At 40.6% G+C, this 21825-nt stretch overlaps 1 protein-coding gene across 8 annotated transcripts in view; it reads right to left on the bottom strand.

Annotated features, from left to right (window-relative positions):
- zdhhc17 (zDHHC palmitoyltransferase 17) overlaps positions 1 to 21825 on the bottom strand; it is a 57969-nt gene that overhangs the window by 13569 nt on the left and 22575 nt on the right. For 6 of the 8 annotated variants that reach the window (XR_013130978.1, XR_013130979.1, XM_077006588.1 and 3 more), the window contains 11 exons: positions 19765 to 19842; positions 19525 to 19669; positions 18600 to 18650; positions 9054 to 9118; positions 8779 to 8941; positions 3123 to 3248; positions 2450 to 2592; positions 2030 to 2130; positions 1156 to 1280; positions 532 to 594; positions 251 to 344 (listed from right to left, as the gene is read on the bottom strand). Coding sequence is in view for 6 of the 8 variants with exons in the window: in XM_077006588.1 (XP_076862703.1) it covers positions 251 to 344; positions 532 to 594; positions 1156 to 1280; positions 2030 to 2130; positions 2450 to 2592; positions 3123 to 3248; positions 8779 to 8941; positions 9054 to 9118; positions 18600 to 18650; positions 19525 to 19669; positions 19765 to 19842 (1154 nt within the window). In the remaining 2 variants the exon portion in view is untranslated. The remainder of the gene's footprint in view (positions 1 to 250; positions 345 to 531; positions 595 to 1155; positions 1281 to 2029; positions 2131 to 2449; positions 2593 to 3122; positions 3249 to 8778; positions 8942 to 9053; positions 9119 to 18599; positions 18651 to 19524; positions 19670 to 19764; positions 19843 to 21825) is intronic. The other 2 variants (XM_077006590.1, XM_077006587.1) reach the window with 1 other exon arrangement.

Here is a 21825-nt window from a genome sequence, read left to right as displayed (position 1 = left end):
GTAACTAATGTTAAAGTAAGTAAAACAATGTCTAAGCTGTGAAGCTTAGAGTTTGTTTCTGTACAGAGATAAATCTATACTGATGTCCATGAATGAGGCTTAAAGCTGGGGTTAATCATTAGTTATCAGTTGAGGCTAGAGCACAGGCAAGTGTGAGCAGGAGTACACAGAGACCATAACAGAAAAAGATCACAACATTTCTGTTAGGGTTAAAGGTTAGAGTTGGGGAGCTAATCCTTCTAGAACTCACCTACACAGTTTCCTACCCATGGGCAATGGTGATCAAACTTGGCAATACATCGGTTGCACACCGCACAGTGCTTGGACCTGATGGGCTTCCGTATCTGAGAAGTCCACAGAAAGTCTGATTGTCATTGTAATTTTATATACAAAGATTTTTTATTATTTATTAATTATTTTTAATGTCCACCATGTAGACCACACTATTTGATTGCTAGGAAATGAACATTTAGATACTGGGATGTTTAACAAAATGTTAAATCTCAGAAAGAAAAGCAGCATGATACTTACTAAACAGGTACTGCAAAATATGCTCAGATCCAGACTTCCTGTCTCTGCCAACTCTACAATAGTCTGGGGGGTGGGGCGCAAGCAAACAATTGTGAATATGTTAGAGCTCAAATAGCATGAACATGATGATACTGCTGCTCTAGCCAACTGTAAAGGTGACTCCAGTCTGAAATCCATACAGTATTTTATAGTAAGAACTAGTTCAATGGTTTTTTTATTAGCCTAGAGCGAAGATCTCTGTATTTTGCTTGAGAGTGCTTTAGGCTAAAAGACCCAGGCTGCATCATTGTCTAATTGGTAAATACAATCTCAAATCTAACTGACTTTTTAGTCCCCAAATGCAACATAGCCATGTAGCTCCAGTGTACTCTAATGAGGCCTGAGCAGTAAGGTTCTTTACTGGCCCGTTCTACCACACACTTTTACATAAAGACTCAGCTGGTCCAGAACAAGTCCAGAACACACCAGTCCAAAATTTTCCAGCAAACAAGCAAATCCAATTATCAACATTAGAATTACACTAGTGCTGGTGTCTGTCTGGTTTTCACTTTGCAGGGCTGGGAGATCAGTTACATTTGAGTTTCAGTGGAGATGGCTGAGTGCAGATTGGCTTTGGAGTTTCACCTTTTTCTTTTGTTCCTCAGAAGCTTTGATTATTCCAGGGTCAGACTTCCAAGACTTCCCAAAGTTATAGAATAAAGCGAGGCTGTTGAGCAGGAAGGGCAAGTGGATGGTAACAAATGGTAAATGTGGGAGGAGTTAAGGTCACAAAATACTGACCACTGCCACCAAAAATAACAATAATCATGGTTCTATGTGATTATGTACTAATATATCAATCATATTTGCAATGTTAAAAGGTCTGAAGGACCTCCCGCATATCGATGAAGGACCTTGTCTGGCAGAAATCTAGCAAACAAACACACTTCCTACAAGAAGCATGTAAGTATCAATCAGTTTCAACTTAAACTAATCAGCCTAGCAGCCTAGACTCGGATTCAAACTACCTGCCTGACAGGTAGACACAAGCAAATCCAAGAATCCGCCAATTTCTGTGGAACTGAGAATTTTAATCGTTTATTAGCATTGCAGGTAATTGACCATGAGTACAAGATATTTGATGTCACGTTTGCAGATGAAAAGAAGATTAAACCTGGGCCAGTGTTTTGGTAGCAGGACTGAATTACTGATCTAAAATAAGCATACTGTCATGGTACGGAGGCCCCCTTCTGGCCGCCTCTGTCTGCAATGGCAGTATTTCATGTTGTCCTGTTGTTGTTGCATTGTGTTCGTCCCTCAGGTGAGCAGGGCCTATTAGGATAGCCGACACCCAAGGGTCATTTATCTGCCTATATATGTCTTGTCTTTGTACCAGTTGACTACTGGTTATTGTATCCTTCCCAGAGACTGGTGTGATCGCTTCCTTTGTATATTGCACACTTTTATATTTGTTACACATATAAAGTAGGTATGTATGTTTTTTTGTGAAAAAGGATATCATTCCAGAACCAGTAGAACCAGGTGATGTACATCCAGAACTTAGTTGCCAAATAGATTCCCAGGGGCAGTGCACTATGCATGGAGTGGTCAAAGAAAGATCTAGCGAGAGACAGGGGTGGGGTGAAAAAAATATTGTTAGGGGTGTGAGATCAAATGGATTTTCATATTTGTATAATTTTTCTTTGTTTATATATAGATTACCCACATCAGATCAAGAACCTTATTATCCAAGATGTTTTAGCAAAACTAATCTACACACTAAACTTGCTCATTAGGGATCTAGACCCTTGCGTTTGTAAAGCTGCACTGTATTGTACATGTGTTGTAAAAAGTGCTATATAAATAAAATTGACTTGTCTTGACACGGCACATTAAGTAAGATCCATGCAGGAAACCCATATGGATGTGTGTGTCGTACTTGGAGAGGAACTGCACAGCTAGCCACACTGCTGCATACATAATTCCCTTTATGAGCCAGGAATCAATATCCAGATCAGCAATGAAGCCCACCAACCAGATCACCACGAATGGTGTACCCAACATCACCTTCTGACGGAACTCCTGAACATAGAACAGCCATACAAAAATGCACACACACAAATACATAAACAATTACAGCATGCATAAGTGAGAAAGAGTAAGACTGTTGAGCAGTCATAAACACTTCTAAAGTCTTCTAAACAGTCCTGGAACATTTAAGGGTTAAGGGCAGGTATGCATTTATATAAAACATTGTCTTAGCATTTTGGATCTCAATCAAAACTCAACACTAATACATGCATGGTCTTTTCTGCTTGTCAATGGACATTTTAGAGACCCTCTGGTATTTTTTCCTGCATGTTTTTACATCATTAATGAAAACATTTATTCAACAGTAATTTTTCAGTTTTAGTCTCTGTTCTATTGAAGATTGACTTGTTTTGTAAATTTGTTTATTGCTCCATTCTATTTTATTATTCATGCATATATTTTTCCTCTGTTTCGCCAGGTCCAGAGGTGTTTCTCCCTACACCCATGGCAGGCACTTTTTTTAACTGAAGTAACATCTATATAAGCTTTATTTTAACTTAGTGAAGTAACGTCTATGTAACCTTGTCCATTTTAAGTCTTTTCAGGTAAGAGGGGCTATCGTAGCCTTTAGCCTGTCTGGCTTCCTGTAGATGGTTAATCATCCATACATTTTTCCTCTGTTTCGCCAGGTCCAAAGGTGTTTCTCCCTAGCAGAAAATAACCAACATTAAACAATGTATCATTATATTAGTGCAGTTACAGTGAGAAAAATAAGTATTTTAACTCCCTGCAACTTTGCAAGTTCTCCCACTTAGAAATCTCCCACTGCAATTTTCTTCTTAGGTGCATGTCCACTGTGAGAGACATAATCTAAAAAAATATCTGGAAATCACAATGTATGATTTGTTACTGCTGCAAATAAGTATTTGAACACCTGTCAATCAGCAAAAATTCTGGCCCTCAAAGACCTGTTAGTCCGCCTCTAAAAAGTCCACCTCCACTCCATTTATTATTCTAAATTAGAAGCACCTGTTTGAGGTTGTTCGCTGCATAAAGACACCAGCCCACCACACACAATCAGTAAGACTCCAACTACTAACATGGCTAAGACCAAAAGACACCAGAGACAAAATTGTAGACCTCCTTGTAGAAAGGGCTACGGGGCAATTGCCAAGATGCTTGGTGAAAAAAAGATCAACTGTTGGAGCAACTATTAGAAAATGGAAGCTAAACATGACCGTGAATCTCCCTCGGACTGTGGCTCCATGCAAGATCTCACCTTGTGGCGTAGCAATGATCCTAAGAAAGGTGAGGAATCAGCCCAGAACTACACGGGAGGAGCTGGTCAATGACCTGAAGAAATTTGGCAACACTGTTCCCAGGTTACTGTGGGTAATACACCAAGACGTCATAGTTTAAAGCCATGCATGGCACGGCAGGTTCCCCTGCTTAAATCAGCACACATCCAAGCCCGTCTTAAGTTTGCTCATGACCATTTGGATGATCCAGAGGAGTCATTGGAGAACGTTCTGCTGTCAGATGAGACCAAAATAGAAGTTTTAGGTCTTAATTCCACTCGGCGTTTTAGGAGGACAAAGAATGATGAGCACCATCCCAAAATCACCATCCCTACTGTTAATCATGGGGGTGGAAGAATCATGCTTTGGAGGTGTTTTTCTGCACATGGGACAGGACGACTTCACTGTATTAAGGAGAGGATGACCAGGGCCATGTATTGCAAGATTTTGGGGAACAACCTCCTTCCCTGAGTTAGAGCATTGAAGATGGGTCGTGGCTGGGTCTTTCAACATGACAATGACCCAAAGCACACAGCCAGGATAACCAAGGAGTGGCTCCATAAGGAGCATATCAAGGTTCTGGAATGGCCTAGTCTCCGTACCTAAACCCTATAGAAAATCTTTGGAGGGAGCTCAAACTCCATGTTTCTTAGCGACAGCCCAACCTAGCTGATCTGGAGAAGATCTGTGTGGAGGAATGGGCCAAAGTATCTGCTGCAGTGTGTGCAAACCTGGTGAAAAACTACAGGAAACGTTTGACCTCTGTAATTGCAAACAAAGGCTACTGCACTAAATATTAACATTGATTTTCAAGGTGTTCAAATACTTATTTGCAGCAGTAGCAAATAAATTAATATAGCCGCAAGCGGTGATTGGCGGGTTCACACACACAATAGGCATTTTAACCTCAATAGTCAAGAAGAAGCCCAACGGGTGCTTTAGACCTAAATGTAAAAAGAAGCCGTTTCAGTGGAAAAAATGCATAAATAAATGAATGTGCAAAAAACATTAAATTAAACTGAGGCACTAAAGGCCAAAAGGATCAAAATAAATCACATGCTGAGATTAGTTTAATGAGTGGTGTTTCATGTAAGCCAGGGATTTCAAAGTCAAATACACAGAGGGCCAAAAAACCAAATTTGCTACAAGCCGAGGGCCGGACTGGTTCAATGTTTATTAAAACGTATTGAAATGATTGCACATAGCCTATTGAACCAAGACCTAACACAGTGTATATTATTTAATGCTTAAATGAATAAAGCAATATTTTCGAATGGATCTGTCAGTAATTTCAAGTGAAAACATTTTTCAACAAGCAAACAGATAAAAACAAACTTCCTTCAAAGAAAACATGTCCTATACATTAAATGAATAAAGTAATAAAGGTTTGAAAAGTGCTGGAATTTAGGCTAAAGTACTTGAAAATGCTTGAAATTGTAACTACTTCGTTTCACAACAAAAATCTGTCTGACTGAACAGTTCTCTTGCATTACGTTAACAAATACGAGCCACTTGTAATTCCAGGACGAAACATGAGAGAACCTGAAGAATTTAAGAACGGGCGTTTTGAAAATAAACGATTAAGTAATGTGAATAAAAAGCCAATTATTTCGAATCATTTCGAATATATGTATAAATATTTAACATAATTAAGTTTCTAACATGGGCTAATGCACAGGGTAGACTCAAATGACAAGAGTTTACAACTTCATCTTCAACCTTTTCAGCCATGGCGCGAATGTTATCCTCACACGTCCCTGGATTCACCAGTTACAACTACAGAGACACTAGAAAAAATATCTTGTTTCTTATTTTATGTCACCGTTAACTACACAGGGTTGACGCGAACTTAATAGGCCTATCTACCTATTTTTCAGAAGAGCTTCTGGCTAGCTCTAACAGTGTTCAACGCTGTAGCGAATGGCAGTAACTTTGTTTTACCGCAAAAAATTAAAACGATTGAAACCATTAATCACCCAATTAAATCCACTGGAAAATGTACGATCTGGCAAATGTAGTGGTAAATGTACGATCTGGTAAATGTAGTGGTAAATGTACACTCTTCTGCCTCATCTCCGTCATAGATAACACTAGGTCCTAGATAGCACTTCTCGTCCTGCTTAGCAGTAAATGAATAACATGAATGAAAAACGTTCGTATGATTGAAACGCAATTTGACCTCTATGATGGTTCTGGGCGAAAATTGCTGGCCACCGTGTTATTGAAATTGCTGATTTCGGAAGTGCTCTGTTTGCTTATTAAGTCTTATTATTATTATTAATATGATATATATATATATATATATATATATATATATATATATGGGGGTGGGACGCGATTAAAAAAATTAATCGAATTAATCGGAAGCTTTGTAATTAATTAATCAAAATTAATTGCATTTCAGGATTTAACATGAGAAATATTAATTTAAGTTTGAATGATGAATGAATCAATGAACATAATCATAAACTTCAACATCTTGTTTATTTTTCCACCAGTCTACTACGAAGACCAATATATGTGTAGTGTGCAGAAAACAGTTCAGAACATTGGAAATTCTGACCAAAAATGTTGTTTAATTTAGGGAGTTTTGCTCAGGATATTGGAAGAATTGAAGTAAATCAGAAGATGTTTTTTAATACCATTTTAGATGGTAGACTTTCTTTAATTTCCCAGGCCTCTGCCATAGGCATCTTCATAGTGCCTAGAAGTGGTCTTCTGCATGCTCAAAGCAAATGACTGGATCTTCATCATCTATAGATTCATCATCTATAATATGAGCTGTCACACCAAGATCATTCTTGTTGCTAACAGAGGTCCAGTCCAGTGATCCCCAGTCAGAGCCACATTTGTGGCACTCTTCACAATAACCTGTTTTAATTCTTTCCTCATCATACAGCTGCTGGATTTTCTTCGACATTGTCTTTCTGGGGTGAGTTTCCCAAAACGTTCTTAGCGCCAAGTACTTCGTCACCTCGTTCTTACGTACGAGGTTAAGAAGTACTTGGCGCTAAGAACGTTTTGGGAAACTCACCCCTGGACGGTAGTTCGTAACTTGCATCAGTTGACGCAATTCGCAGCGCTTCTTGTAAGCATTTATCTTCGACCACAGAGAGCGGACAACACAAATAATGTGACGCATCATGTATAAACGCGTGTGGAGTCGCGCTACGGCCATTCGCGAAAGTTTAATCCAGTCTTAATGGTCCAATGAAGGTCATTTAAAATCCAGGACGTTTCCTCACAGGATGTGAATTACGGACGTCTGGTCACCCTATCGTACTAGGAATACATTTAGCAGCTAAGTTATCATTACTGACCTGCGCGTTAAGCTGGGCGTACACTGTGCGATTTTTGGCCCATTTTCAGCCGATTTTTCACTCGTTTCGGCTCAATCGCGTGTCGTGCATCGTATAGTTTACACAGGTAAACGAGGAACGATTCACACCTCACGACCAACTCCCGATCAGAAATCGCAGCGTCGCAACATCATCAAACATGTTTGAAATTCAAATCGCTCCTCGTGAGAGTATCGCACTGTTGAAGCAGCTCCACGAGCCGACTCTCCCTGCGATTTAGTCGTACAGTTTGAGCTGGAGCTGAGTACACGATTTAAAATATCGCACAGTGTACGCCCAGCTTTAGCCGCAACATGTTTTGCGTTGAGGTGGTAACGAAGGGTGGAAGTGCTCCTGTGATAAGCGAACTCCTTCCTACATAAAGTGTAAATAACACTATTTTTGTTTGTACTTCCATCTGAAAGTTTCTTATATTTAAATTTCCCATCCACCAGCGTAGCCTCTTCAGTCATCTCCATCATGATCATCTTATTGTGTGTCCATAATCTGTATGCCCGGAACTCGCGCACTGAGAAACATTCCACGGTGCAAAAGTGTCTCCGTTAAATGCGTTAAAATGCGTTAATTTTTTTAGTGCGTTAATTTTCCTGTAATTAATTAATCGAAATTAACGCGTTAAAGTCCCACCACTAATATATATATAAAAAAAATAAAATACCTCCCGAACCCCCCCAATAATGTCCTCGGATCTACACGATTCGCCCTAGGTCACCCTTTTCAACTTCAAAATGGCAAATTTCGCTGAGTGGTGACAGATTTTCATGCCTGCCTATGAAGTTATCAAGTGAAGATTGGCCAAATGAAGATTGAAGATTGGCCAAATGCATTGCTGAGACATAGCTGCTGAAGTAAATTAGGCCCCGCCTCAGAGCTATTGATGGACATGTAACAACCAGACTGTATGCAAATGTCACAATTTTGATAATGAGATTTTTCTGAATACTTTGACACCAAGATTGTGGTAATCAGATGAAAAACCAAGGACTAGTAGGCAAAAGTAGGTTTTGTATATTATGCAAAGTAGCAAAAAATCTAAGTGGGCAGAGCTAAATTGTTCTTGAGGCTTTTTGTTTGGCTTGAGACAAGGAATCCAACAGAAGGTTCTAGGACCTACGTTGTGGGAGATATGGACCAAAATGCAAAATGCTGTGCTATAGCGCCACCATCAGGTCAATCTGGGTCTCTGTACTTTAGCATGGTCCTGCAAAGAGACTACACCTTTCAGCCAATATTGGTGTTTCTGGGCCTTACGGTCTAGGATGCAGTATGCATTTTATGCATAGAAAAATTATAATAAGAAGAATAGCAAAAACAATAGGCTTCCCACACTACGCGTGTGAACCCTAATTAACAAATCATACATTGTGATTTCTGGATTTTTTAAATTATATCTCTCACAGTGGACATGCACCTAAGATGAAAATGTCAGACTCCTCCATGATTTCTTTTGCAAGTGGGAGAACTTGCAAAGTCGCAGAGTGCTCCAATACTTATTTTCCTCACGGTATATTATTTAGGACAAGGTGAAGCTGAATGGTTTGGGTTTAGTATTGTCCACAACAGAAGCAAAGTGGCCATACCTTAATATTCTGTGCATCTACGTTAGCACAGGACTCCAACAGCAGGCTGATCACAGTAGTGTTACCTGCCAGCACAGCCCAGTGCAGTGCTGTGTTCTTATGGTACTTGTCACCAAGATTTACAGACACATTAAATGTCAGCAATAAGCGTGTTGGGTCCACACTGTGGCATGGAAACAATTGTAAGGATGATTTGCACCACTCTTTAAACAGTAAAAACACAGTAAAATAAGCAATAATAATAATTTAAAAAAATGCACGCTAAAATTCCAAACCTGTGTGTCCGATATGCAGCCCACATCAAAGGAGTCATACCATTTTGGTCCATCATATCAACATCCTGAAAAATGAGAAAACAGGAGGGGGAAATCAATCACTATAACATTCTACACCATCTTAGATAGACATCACAGACAAATTTCAGCAACTCAAAACAAGTATGTGCTTCTCTGGTCATTGTGCATTTGTCAAACATTTTACCAGGAAAAAAAAAACAAGGAAGTGTAAAAGATCTTAAGCAACACTGTGGATGCTTGATACCATCGAGCTAACCTAATTAGACACAAACACTGGGTTGGAAACCTAAATATGCATTACTGTGCAATAGCCACCTTGAGTATTTTTTTTATTGTGTTAGAGCAAAAATTTTTTAGAATGTGTTAGAAATCATCTAAACACTGAAACAATAAAGTGGTTCCAAATTGACCTGCTGGCTGTAACGCGAGGTTGAGGAAGGATGCCGAGGCGAGAGCAGGTTGAACACACAACATTTATTTAAATTTACATAGACACGAAAACACCTACTGCACTGGGTCAGATGAATGTACTCCATCAACAATAACATCGTCTAACAAAGAATGCATACAACATGCAAACAAGTACAGTGACAATAACAAGATACAAGGGTCGCACATCACAATGACGAGACAAGAGATATGAATAACACAGACAAACACACATGTATAAACATACCCACACCTAAATTTGGGCTACACAAAAAGGGTAAAGGTTTTAACGAAGTCCAGCATGCAGATACATTGTAAATTAACAGAATTTTGGAAATAGGTATTCAATAAAAAAAAACTTCAAAACTTTCAAATACCATAATGTTCAAACACAGCATAATATGGTGTTAATGTTATGTCCCTCAACTCAGTCTTCTACCTAGTTTAGAAAATGGAAAAGCACTACCAATGTCAATAAGACAAAGAAGCTGGCGGAGCGCTTCAGAAAAAGAAAGGGAGCACATGCTTATCAGCAATGGACTTTAGTTGAGAAGATAAGCAGCTTTAGGTTCAGTGAGACATCACACTGGACATCAAACTGACCACTTGAACTATACACTTGCTATGAACTATACATAGCATCCTGTCATGCTGCGCCACCACCTGGTAAGGGTGTTGGTACGGTATGGGTGTTGAGATTGCACTGTTCTTGACAACAAAGCTCTGCAGAAGGTGGTGAGGACAGCCCAACACATCACTCGTGTTGAAGTTCAAGGGCTCCCGAAGCTGTATACACAATGCTGTTTTAAGAGGACCATGTGACACCCAAGTTCTTAACCCATTGTTTGTGCTTCAAATTAATTAGATTTAACACTAGAAGCTCCAAGCGCCGGTCATTTAACCGCTGTGACGTCTTACTAGAAGCACCGCGTCTGTTCGACCTACTTATACCTAGAGGCGCAGAGCACCGGTCACTTGACCGCAGCAGTGCAAAAAAATATATATCTTTGCACTGGATCAAATTTCAGAACCCTCCTTTCATGACTTTTCCCAGAATTGTCCTTTTAATAAACTAGTATTTTTACATTGTTAAAATAAACCCTGTACAGGCTAGTTTAAATCGATTTCGCTCGTATCTCTGTAAAACTGCTGTCATCGCTTACACTTCAAGACTGTGATTCTTTTTTCTGCCAGTGGGTGTCGCAAAGATTCGTATGTCATTTAATATTTAGTATAAATAAATCAAGATCAATAGTTTTCAAAACAAAATTAATCACAAAAGTTCAAACTGATTATGTGTAAAGAAAAAATAGAATTCGTTGAATATAAGTGAAAGTGCTTCACTTTCCAAAGTCTTAAAATATATACTTTATTTATTAATATTATTTAATATATACTATATATATGTTTACATCAATGGTTTTCAAACCGTGAGTGAGTCTTGCTTTGCCTAATAAATGCTTTAGTAGTTTGCAGGAATTCTGCGAATGGTAACCTACTTATCAAGTCAATATCACTCTGGTATAATCCCTCTTCGCCAGGGCTAGCTGTTAGATACATACATTATGTATGGCTGCTTTTGACACACTGGCATTACAAATGAATGAATTAGAATGCAAGTTACATATATAAATGCATAACTTTGCGAGCGATGTAAAACTGAGATGATGGCATGGGTGGTCCTGTTATGAACACTTTATTCACAATAGCATTCATGAGGCAACGCGAAATATAAATTCGTCATCCAAGAGAGTAAAAACTCTGCTTGGGCGATCGAACAACAACGTAGTTTGCTTGAAAGCTCGGTTTGGGTGATCCGTTGTGTTGCGTTTGATGGAGCCTTTCACAGGTAAAGGAAGAAATGACTGACAATTTCTTCACTTCATTGGCACTTGCAAACACCCTTTTGGCGAACAAAACCTCTATTGTTGGTATGATGAATAAAATCAGACACGAGATGCCCCCATGTACACAGGCACAGTCTGAAAGATTTTTCACCAAGGTGTTGCGGGCTGGAAAAATAACTAACGATTTACCAGGCAAAACCTTAAAAAAATGTATGCATCCTGAGCTCAATGCATCAGACAGTTTCAACTGATAATGGCACAAAGAAACTGCTTGAAACTGTTTCCTATTATAACACAACTAAATGTGGCATTGATGTTATGGATCAAATGGCACGACTGTATTTGGTGAAGGGAGGCACCCGTCGTTGGCCTGTAGCGGTGTTCTACAACTTTCTAGACCTGGCTGCAATAAATGCACATATATTGTTCAAACAGTGCATGAACGTTAACCTAAGCAGACGAAGGTTTATTCTTGAGTTGGTAAAGGAGCTGTGTGCATAGCAGAAAATGGCGAAAGCGGCAAGGGCAGTGGCACAAAAGCAAATTTTACCTGAAATGCCTTGCCCGCCCTCAAAAAGAAAACAATGCCAAGTCGGAAGATGTTCAGGGAACAAAACATATGACATCTGCCAGACATGTAAGCGACTGGTCTGTGGCAAATGTGCAAAGACTGCACCTAAGCTGTGTTTTGAATGTTGAGTTGTGTGAAGCTGACACACAAATCAAAACAAAGGGAACCTGACTTGAGGTGGGGAACGAAACGTATTCAATATACGCTAGAGAGAAGGGAGGCACCCATTATTGGCCTGTAGCTGTGTTCTACAACCTCCTAAACCTAGCTGTAATAAATGCACAAATATTGTTCAAACAGTGCATGAACATTAACCACAGCGACAGAGGTTTGTTCTCAAGTTCACAATTCACTACATAAATTTAACTTAATTTGAGGTGGGGAACGAAACTTATTCAAGGATTTGTTATGTTCACCATAGCCTGCAATTCACAAACATACACAACTTTTAGACATTAAAACTTGAAAACGCATAACATTGAGTATACAAATAAACTTGCTTTGGCTCAGTCTGCGGGCTTCACTTTGGTACTTTGAGTATTGAACAAGCTTTCTGTGGATGTGAGGGTTGAAGACTCCAGCGCAGTCTGTTGCATTAGCAAGACAAATTGCTTCATAGTGGGGGTGCGGGCCAGTGGGTTAGTGGTGTGCCGTACGAACATGATAATCTAGTGACATATGCCAACAGAATAACACACAGACAAATAAGCAAACTATTACACTAACCAAGCAAACTATTATACTAACCAAGAAACAAAACAAACTATTTTGCATACATTTGCACAGGCCCAAAGACATGTGGTCTTTACTGCTACAATGTAAACTGGTGGGTAAGGCACAGGAAGTATGCTCTTCTTTAACTATTGAGCAGAGCCTGGACTATGACAGAGTTAAAGCAGCTGTACTACAAGCGATTATTTTTTATAGTCGACTAATCACCGATTAATTTGTATGATTAGTCGACTAATCGGCTCGTACGTTAATTGAAGTTTTGGTCTCACTGACGTTACAGAAAACACACGAATGCGTGCTAAGGCTAATGAAATAAATCGCCATCACTAATGTTAACTTTTACAGCTACCACGATAAGTAAGTACTAAGTTAACGCTCTGTTTATGCAAACTTTAGCAGCTAACTAGCAGTTTAGATTACAGAGATGACGGTCCCTCTTCATCATTGTCACAATCAGCCACAATATGCTTCAGGTGCTCGTACATCGCGGTTGTGCTGCCGTGGAAGGAAGGTTCTGCCTTGCAGATATGGCACATTTCCACACGGGCCTGCTTGGCGCGGTACGGTTCGATATGGATCGATTCGCAATGGAGCGGTACGGTCGCGTTGTGTTTCCATTACAATGGTGGACCACCACAATGTGGGTGGAGTCGCTGTTGGCGCGCGGGTTGTAGTGTCGTGACATCACTTGTGTGCGTCCACAACACCGTACAACAATGGACGAGATGGCGATAGCGGAGGAGTCGCTCTCCTGTGACACAACCTGTGACGACACTCCCTGGCCAATCAGTGTCATGCTGTTCCTCCACGTCACAGAAGTTTTCCGCTTTGGAACGGTTAGAACCTTGAGCGAGTAGGTACGAAAAAAATACCTGAAGGTATCGGCAAAATTGTACCTGGTACTAATGGAAACACTCACAAACCGTCGCAAATCGAGCCGTACCGCGCCAAGCAGGCCCGTGTGGAAATGCGCCAATATTGCACGCGTTTCGGAACCCAGCTACTACTGCGCATGTGCGTCAAGGACAGAAAGGCAGATGCAGCAGTGGATACTGTCGCAGCAGTTTGGAGAGAAAAAAAACCCAGATGAATCGACTATTAAATTAGTTGTCAACTATTTTAATAGTCGACATAATCGTGACTAGTCGACTAATCATGGCAGACCTAACTACAAGCTTATGAGTTGGTGCCTGAGGCATATAGGCAACGTTTTCAGTCTCAACAGAGATCTGCAGACCAAACATTTGTTGAGTTTGCTTGTGAGAAAACAGTTTTATTTGAGAAGTGGTGTTCTGCCTCAAAAACAACTAGCTTTCAACAGTTAAAAGAGCTTGTCTTGCTAGAAGATTTGAAACATTCTGTGCCTGAGTTGATAGTAGTCCATCTGAATGAACAAAAGGTCATCACCCTTTCAGAGGCCGCAGTGTTGACTTTAAAAAAAGTAACGTTCCCAACAGACTGTATGAAAGCTTCATGGTTGCCTACTGGCAGCATAAGAGGTGAAAGGGACAAAATAAGTCAAGGTGGTTATACACGTGCTGCTCACATCTTTGTGTGGTCTCCTAAAAGAGAAAAATCTTTAGCTGAGTCTACCCCACACCCTCCTGACACTCGTGTTTGTTTTTACTGTCGGTGCCCAGGCCACTTAATTGCAGACTGTACTAGGTGGATCAAAAGGAAGGATAAACCCAAGTCTGTAGCTTGCATGGCTGCTTCTACATCGGTGCCAAGTCAAGATCGTTGTGTTGCTGCATTCCATCCATTTATTTTGGATGGTTTTGTTGCTTTGTCTGATGAAGAACAGTGTAAAAAGCCATTTAGCATCCAGCAAGATACAGGAGCAGCACAATCGTTTATGTCAAGTAAGGTGCTTGCTTTCATAGAAGTCACTTTTTGTGGATCAAATGTAGTTGTGTGTGGGATTGATTTTGCTCCTATTAGTGTACCCTTACCACGTTTACTTGCAGTCAGAGTTGATCAGTGAAATGGTGCGGGTGGCTGAACAGGAGAAAATACCAGTTTCTGGTGTGGATTTCATTCTTGGTAATGACCTAGCTGGTGGCAAAGTATTCCCCAGTCTTGAGGTGGTACCTAACCCATTACCACTTGATGAGGAAGATAATTTATGAGAGGATAAATCTGTCTGTGTCACTACTAGAGCTCAAAAAGCAAAAGGGAAGGAGCAAATTGACCTATCTAGTCTGTTTGTTGAGGGTGCGGACAGAAAAGATCCTGAAGATAGCCATGGCGGATTGATTGAAGGCCCCTTCTGTCTGTCATGAACGAATTCTCCCAGTAAGTTGTGCTGAGCTAGTGTTTGCTGAAGAGAACGATCAGTCACTTGCCCACTATAGGTCGGCTGTGATAGACCAGGAGAAGATTCATAAAGTTCCTCAGTCCTTTTATCAGATAATGAGGTCTTAATGAGAAAGTGGGCCTCTTCAGAACCCCTTCAGTGGGACAGTGTGTTTCAAATTGTGGTACCTGAGAAGTACAGGTGTTATGTCTTAAGTCTAGCCCATGATCATGTCATGGCTGGTCATTTAGGTATCAACAAAACGTATAAGCATATCCTGCAACATTTCTTCTGGTTTAAAGGCAGATGTGGTGAGGTACTGCAATTCATGTCATGTGTCAGGTTGCTGGGAAACCTAATCAAGGTATTCCCCTAGCGCCATTGTGCCCTATACCTGTGGTAGGTGAACAATTTGAGCATCTATTGTTAGACTGTGTGGACCCTCTCCCCAAAAGTAAAAGTCGAAATCAATACATACTCACTGTTCTGCATGGCCACCCGTTTTCCGGATGCATTTCCTTTGAGAAACATCACTGCTCCCTATAGGACAATTGTCGCCAGCTTTGACTTTTGACCTCAGTCATATGCCATGTCAACTTATCAAATTTCATGAAGATTGGTCAAAGCATTGCTGAGATATAGATGCTGAAGTAAATTTGGTCACGAGTAGGGCTGGGTATTGATTCAAATTCCAAGAATCGATCCGATTCCGATTCTGAAGATTAAGAATCGATTTTTTTCGATTTAATCGATTCGATCCGATTCGATCCAATTCGGGGTTTAATGTTATTAAAAATGTATTTGAGCTGTTTCCTGACTGTGTACAGAAGCAACATGTTAAAACTAGTATTATATCGATATTAATCAGCAAATAGTTACTGGTAGTTGGTAGTTACTGATGGCTGGAAGACTGGTGAAAAGGGTCATCATAAATCTACCTTCAAGAAAGGTAATCCAGGACAATAAACACAGGACATCTTTGAGGTGTCTATATCTGCAACAGAGGGCTCCTACTGGGACACTAACCAGTGCATTATTATTATGATTTAAATAATTCGCTGTTGCTACCAAATGCATTTTTATTTTAAAAGTGCTCACACTTAATAAACTGAAAGTATAAAATGTAAACGTGTATTTTTCTTTAAAGTGCGAATATAAGAACAGAACTGTCATGTTACGGTCCCCGACCCCTCCGTTTTGGGCACGTTAACGTTGTCTGCGTCTGTGTATCTCCGTGGGTGCGGGTGCGTCTTGTGATAGTCCTCACCTGTGGCTCGTCTCGTCACGTGGGGTTGATGTGGTTTGTCTATTTAATTTGCGCGTGCGCAGCGTCCTGTGCTCGTCGTTGTTTGAGTGACACATGTTCTATGTAAACGTGTTTTATGTGCGCTGTCTGCGCTTCGGTAAATGTAATAAACGTAACGATTTGGAAAGTGCAAAGGATTCTGTCTCGTCCATCGCCTTGCGCCCAACGTTACAAGAACATTTAAAACTTTTTTTAAACTGTAAAAACACTGGGTAAACGGTCAGTGACACTGACTAACTGTAAATAGTCACTGACACTGGATAAACTGCCCTTCTGTTTTTAGATTTCCGATTTGACTATCGTCATTACCGGCACTGTCCGACGCCAAGTCGTTTTACAGTTAGTTAGACCGAGCACGCCTGCGTGAATTCAGTGACGAGGCGGGGGTAAAAGTTCACTAAAAAAAATCGATCTTTGGACGTATGAATCGATAATCAGATCATCATATGCGAATCGATTCTGAATCGGAAAATCGATTTTTTCAACACCGGCCTAGTCACGAGCTATTGACATGTGACATCCAGACTGTATGCAAATGTCACAATTTTGTCCATAACTATTGATAATGAGATTCTTCTGAGTAGTTTGATATCAAGATTGTGGTGATCAGATGAAAAACCAAGGACTACTTTTATTACTTTTTTCTTCCGGTTGGCGCTGTGTAAGATGGCTGCCTCTCCAGTAGCTCTTACTTTTAGCTTCCTTTTTGTATTTTCTGCACTTTTCAACCCTTTTGTTCTTCTTGCAAAGACATAGTGTGTTTTACGAATATATCCCATGGATATATGTAACCAAGATGCAACCAGGAGCCAGTTTACTCACTTATATGAGAGAAGATCTACTGGCGCTGAGAACAATGGGACGAGCTGGAATACGACACCCCATACCGGCGAAACTGAGGAGGAGACCCAGGGGAGCTAAGCTAAAGGCTGAGTTTACAGACAAGCGGAGACACTGTAAACCATCCATCCCATCTGTCATCATGGGCTGCCAAACAAGATCGACGAGCTGTCCGCACTGAACAACCAGTGGATTTACCGTGAGTGCAGCTTGTTTGTATTTACGGAGACATGGTTAACCCAGCTCGTACCAAATGCTAACGTGGACCTGCGAGGATTTGGACCCATATGATTATAAAGCTGCTTTGTGACGTGTGTTGTGAAAAGTGCTATATAAATAAATTTGACTTTGAAATTTGACTGACTGCTGTGAGAGCCGACAGGGACACTAAAGCATGCGGAAAAAGCAAAGGTGGGGGGCTCATTATTTATATCAACAAAGGCTGGTGTAACCCTGGACACATCTGTAAAGACGGTCTTTTGTTGTTCGGACTTGGAGTTGCTAGCGGTTAGCATGCGGCTATACTACCTGCAGAGGAAGTTCAGTCACGTGATCACTGTGATCGTTTACATTCCTCCGACCGCAGATGCAGTCACGGCATGTGAGAAGATCCATTCGGTCACAGCAAGGCTGTAGACACAGCATCCTGAGGCTTTTATGATCTCTGGAGACTTTAATCATGCCACTTTGGACTCTACCCTAGCTGCCTTCTACCAGGTCGTGGATTGCCCATCAAGGAAAAACAGGACCATTGATTTACCATATGCTAGTATTAGGGATACCTTCTGTGAAAGAAATATTGATTATATTCATATGTGTGATTCATGTTAATCATGTCCATGCAGACACTATAGCACAGTCTGTGTGAAAAGTACTCCTTGCACTGCTTAGTAATTAATTGTAACCATATTGAAGATGTGTTTTCTGTAAGACTGTAAGTTTTCTGTGCAGTAGCAGTTAGTGATAATATTGCTAATCCGTTTCTATGCACCCAAGGTTGAATCCCAGGGAAACTGATAACTGCTCCTGGGAAGCAGGCATCCTTAGTTTTTTTCTACACACAGACTTTGACCTATAAACATTCTGGACTGAGAGAGACAGTTCAGAGTTACTGCATGAAGCGTAAGCTTCACATAATACTTAACATTTATACTTTTATATTTTGTAACTCTCTTGCTATCAAATAAATACTGCTTAATATAATTATAAGACCTCGACTTCTGTGCCATCAATTCCACCACAGAATTTGGGGTAGTCGGCAGGATGAGCGAGGATCGTAGCGGAGGAATGAACTGAAGCTCACGCTCCTCAGTCTGAGAATGAGCTGGATGACGGGAACCCCACAAGCTAAAGGGAAAGTACCGCCAGGGTGCAGCTGAAAGTTCTGCAGCTCAACTCCTCCAAGACCAAGGAGCTGGTCATTGACTTTGGGAAGTCCAGACCAAAGTCACAACCAGTTCTAATAGAGGGTGTTGAGGTGGAGACTGTGGACTCCTACAAGTACCTCGGGCTGTGGCTGGACAGCAAGCTGGACTGGTCCTGCAACAACGACCACCTGTACAGGAAGGGACAGAGCAGGCTGTACTTTCTGAGGAGGCTGCGATCGTTTGGTATCTGCCGGAAACTCCTGTGGATATTTTATCAGTATCCTGTTCTACACTGTGCTATACTGGGGGGGCAGCATATCAAAGAAGGACACATCCAGGCTGTACAAACTGATCAGATGGGCTGGCTCGGTGGTCAGCATGAAGCTGGACTCTCTGGTGACAGTGGCAGAGAAGAAGACCTTGGACAAGCTGCTGGGCATTATGGACGATGCCAGTCATCCTCTGAACACGGTCATCGGCAACCAAAGGAGTGTGTTCAGTGACTGACTGCTCCTTCCAGTGCAGTGCAGGACTAACAGGTTTAAAAACTCCTTTGTCCTTCATGCCAATGGACAGTACAACTCCTCTTTGCAGGGGAGGAGGGGTCACAGGAAAACGGACTGATCAAAAGCAATAATTGTTTTTAAACAGAGTGCAATAGTTAAATTATGTGCAATACCCCTTCTGCTGTACACGTTGGCTTGAGATACTCTATTCTAGGAAATGCGCCATAGAACCAGATGGCTTAGACTGCTGAACAGTAAGTTCAGTGGTACTCCAGCATCGCCTGTAATCACTTACACCACCCTCACTTGGACAATACTTGCCTCTCCACAATTTGACCCACAACACAACACAATTAATACTGCCACTAAAGGTAGGTTTTGAAATTGTGCAGAGGACATATGATGAATCAATGTCTGTATTGAAGTTTTCTAGTCTTTTGTAATGCACACATTCATATATTCCTTTTTCTTTCCTCCCCTTAGAACTCTTCACATATATATGGTAATACTACCAGAGTGTAAGATGAAATCAGCTAAATTTGAGGAGTATTTGTACCTGTCCTTTAGCTATGAGGTAAGCTACAATAGAGGTGTGTCCAAATTGGGCTGCCAGGTGCACACAGCTACAGCCCTCTCCATCGATCAGGGATGGGTCTGCCCCATACTTCATCAGTTGGACCACCATAGAGAGATGGCCCTGCCTGCACATAAGAAAAGATCACAGAGAGACTCAATATACTGAAAGTATAGGTACATAACCAGTTAATCCCCCCACACAACTCACACATGCACGCACCTTGTAGCCCAGTGCAGTGGTGTTGAATTGAGGTCTCCTCCAAGCTGGTCCACTACGGCACCTTTGGAAATGTAGTATCTGTTCACACGGAGTGCAAATAATCATTTATGCAGTCACACACGCGCACCAGAGATGGCCACTTGAGTGAGCGACTTGAGGCGTAGTCGCACTCAAGTCACCTACAAAAAGATTTGAAGACTTGAAACTCGTCCCTAATGACTCTCGATGCGACTTGGACTCAGCCAAAATAATTTGTGAACAAGAAGAGTCAGTCCATTATCCAGATGCTGTGTCCACTTTTTCGTGTGTTAATTTTGCCATTATTCCTTACTTTTGTTTCAGTGATTTGGGACGCAACCCGTTTCTTCTGAGGTATCACATCAATTGTCGCAAGCGGGAAATTGTAAAATAACCTAACATTCAGTAACAAATTATTCACGAAGTCCTATAAAACATGTATGTTGTGATGCGACCAAAATATCATATATAGATTCATTCATATCAAGGTAATACACATCACAAATAGCATATTTTTGTCAATGCAAAAAATACTTGTTTATCATGTATTATTACATAATATTTTGGTACAATATATCATCCCTATGTTTCCTATATCCCTATGTTTCAGGATTGTTGAATATTTCAGGATTCATGTGTTAGCAGTTAGGTAGCTTGTTTTTGGTCACTGGTAACTAGAGATTTGCCCTGGTGGTAGGGAACTGGTCTTGTGACCAGAGGGTCATGGGTTCGATTCCCAGACCTAAGGCCATGACTGAGGTGCCCTTGAGCAAGGCACCTAACCCCAACTGCTCCCCGGGCTAGGGCTAGGGCTGCCCACCGCTCTGGGCACGTGTGATCCACAGCCCCCTAGTAATCACTAGTGTGTGTGTGTGTGTGTGTGTGTTCTGACTGCACAAATAGGTTAAAAGCGGAGGACAAGTTTCGATTGGGGTGTAAAAAATCACAATTGACAAAATATGGCACATTTACATTTTACATTTAGATTTCAGAAGAACTAATATTTCGAGGACACCAATATTCTGACAATGTTTGCTATAGTTAGCTACGGTTCATTTCCTGTGGTACAGACCGTTTCACAGCTCTCCCAGACCACACAAGCATAGCATAATAAGCTTACATGCAAATAAGCCAAGACAAGAACACAAACACCACCAACACAAACACAAACAAAGTGCATCCCTGCTTATAACATTAATAGGCTATTAGCAGAATGTGTTTACAACAGCTCCATGGTTCTACCAAGTATGTTTTATGTACACAAGGATTCGCAAAATAGCTCAAGGAAAGTATTTGGTGCGATTGGTAACCAAATCATACTTTTTTTTTTTGCTGGAAACCTTTAAAATAAAAGCATTGATGTTGAGAGCTATTTCATTGTTTGTTTTTCTGTGGTATCAAAATTGGTATTTAGAATCACAGAATTTTTGTGGTACTGGTACAGAGTAATACATTTAAGTAATACATACACACATACATTTATGGCATCATGACATCCCTACTGCCAACACACTCCCCAATAACATTTAGCTAGTTAAAGGTAAAACTGCATAATGGTAGAAAGCGTGTAGTAGCAGTTAATTAATTTTTCACCTACTGAGAAGCTTGTTGAACAAGCTCTGGAATATAGACTCGGCAGTTGGAGATTACCAAGAAAATTATTGCAGGAGTGTAATCAATTTGTGCATGTTATGTTGAATGCTGTGATATGCTCTGATCTGGTTTCAGCACAGTGTAGCACTACTAAAAGGTAAATTTTTAGTATATTTTCAACATAAAAAAACAGAAGATGCCAAACCAATGAAAGCAAACATTATGCTCTAATGAACAAATACTCTATCCTGTAACTATCCTATATTTTGATAACCACTTTGCATATGTCGGGGCACAATTTATATTTGGTCTTTCTGTAAACATTTTCATCAGTATTCATGTATGTATTGACCACTATTAGTAATAAGTGAAAAGGAAAAAACTTTAATAAGCTATATTAAGCCCTATCCGGACGGGATTAGTTTTTCAGGGGGACGTCTGTGAAAAATA

This window comes from Brachyhypopomus gauderio, chromosome 5 (genome assembly GCF_052324685.1).
Source record: "Brachyhypopomus gauderio isolate BG-103 chromosome 5, BGAUD_0.2, whole genome shotgun sequence".
NCBI classification, from domain to species: domain Eukaryota; kingdom Metazoa; phylum Chordata; class Actinopteri; order Gymnotiformes; family Hypopomidae; genus Brachyhypopomus; species Brachyhypopomus gauderio.
Note: the sequence above shows the minus strand (reverse complement) of the source record. Positions and strands in the feature narration are given on the sequence as shown.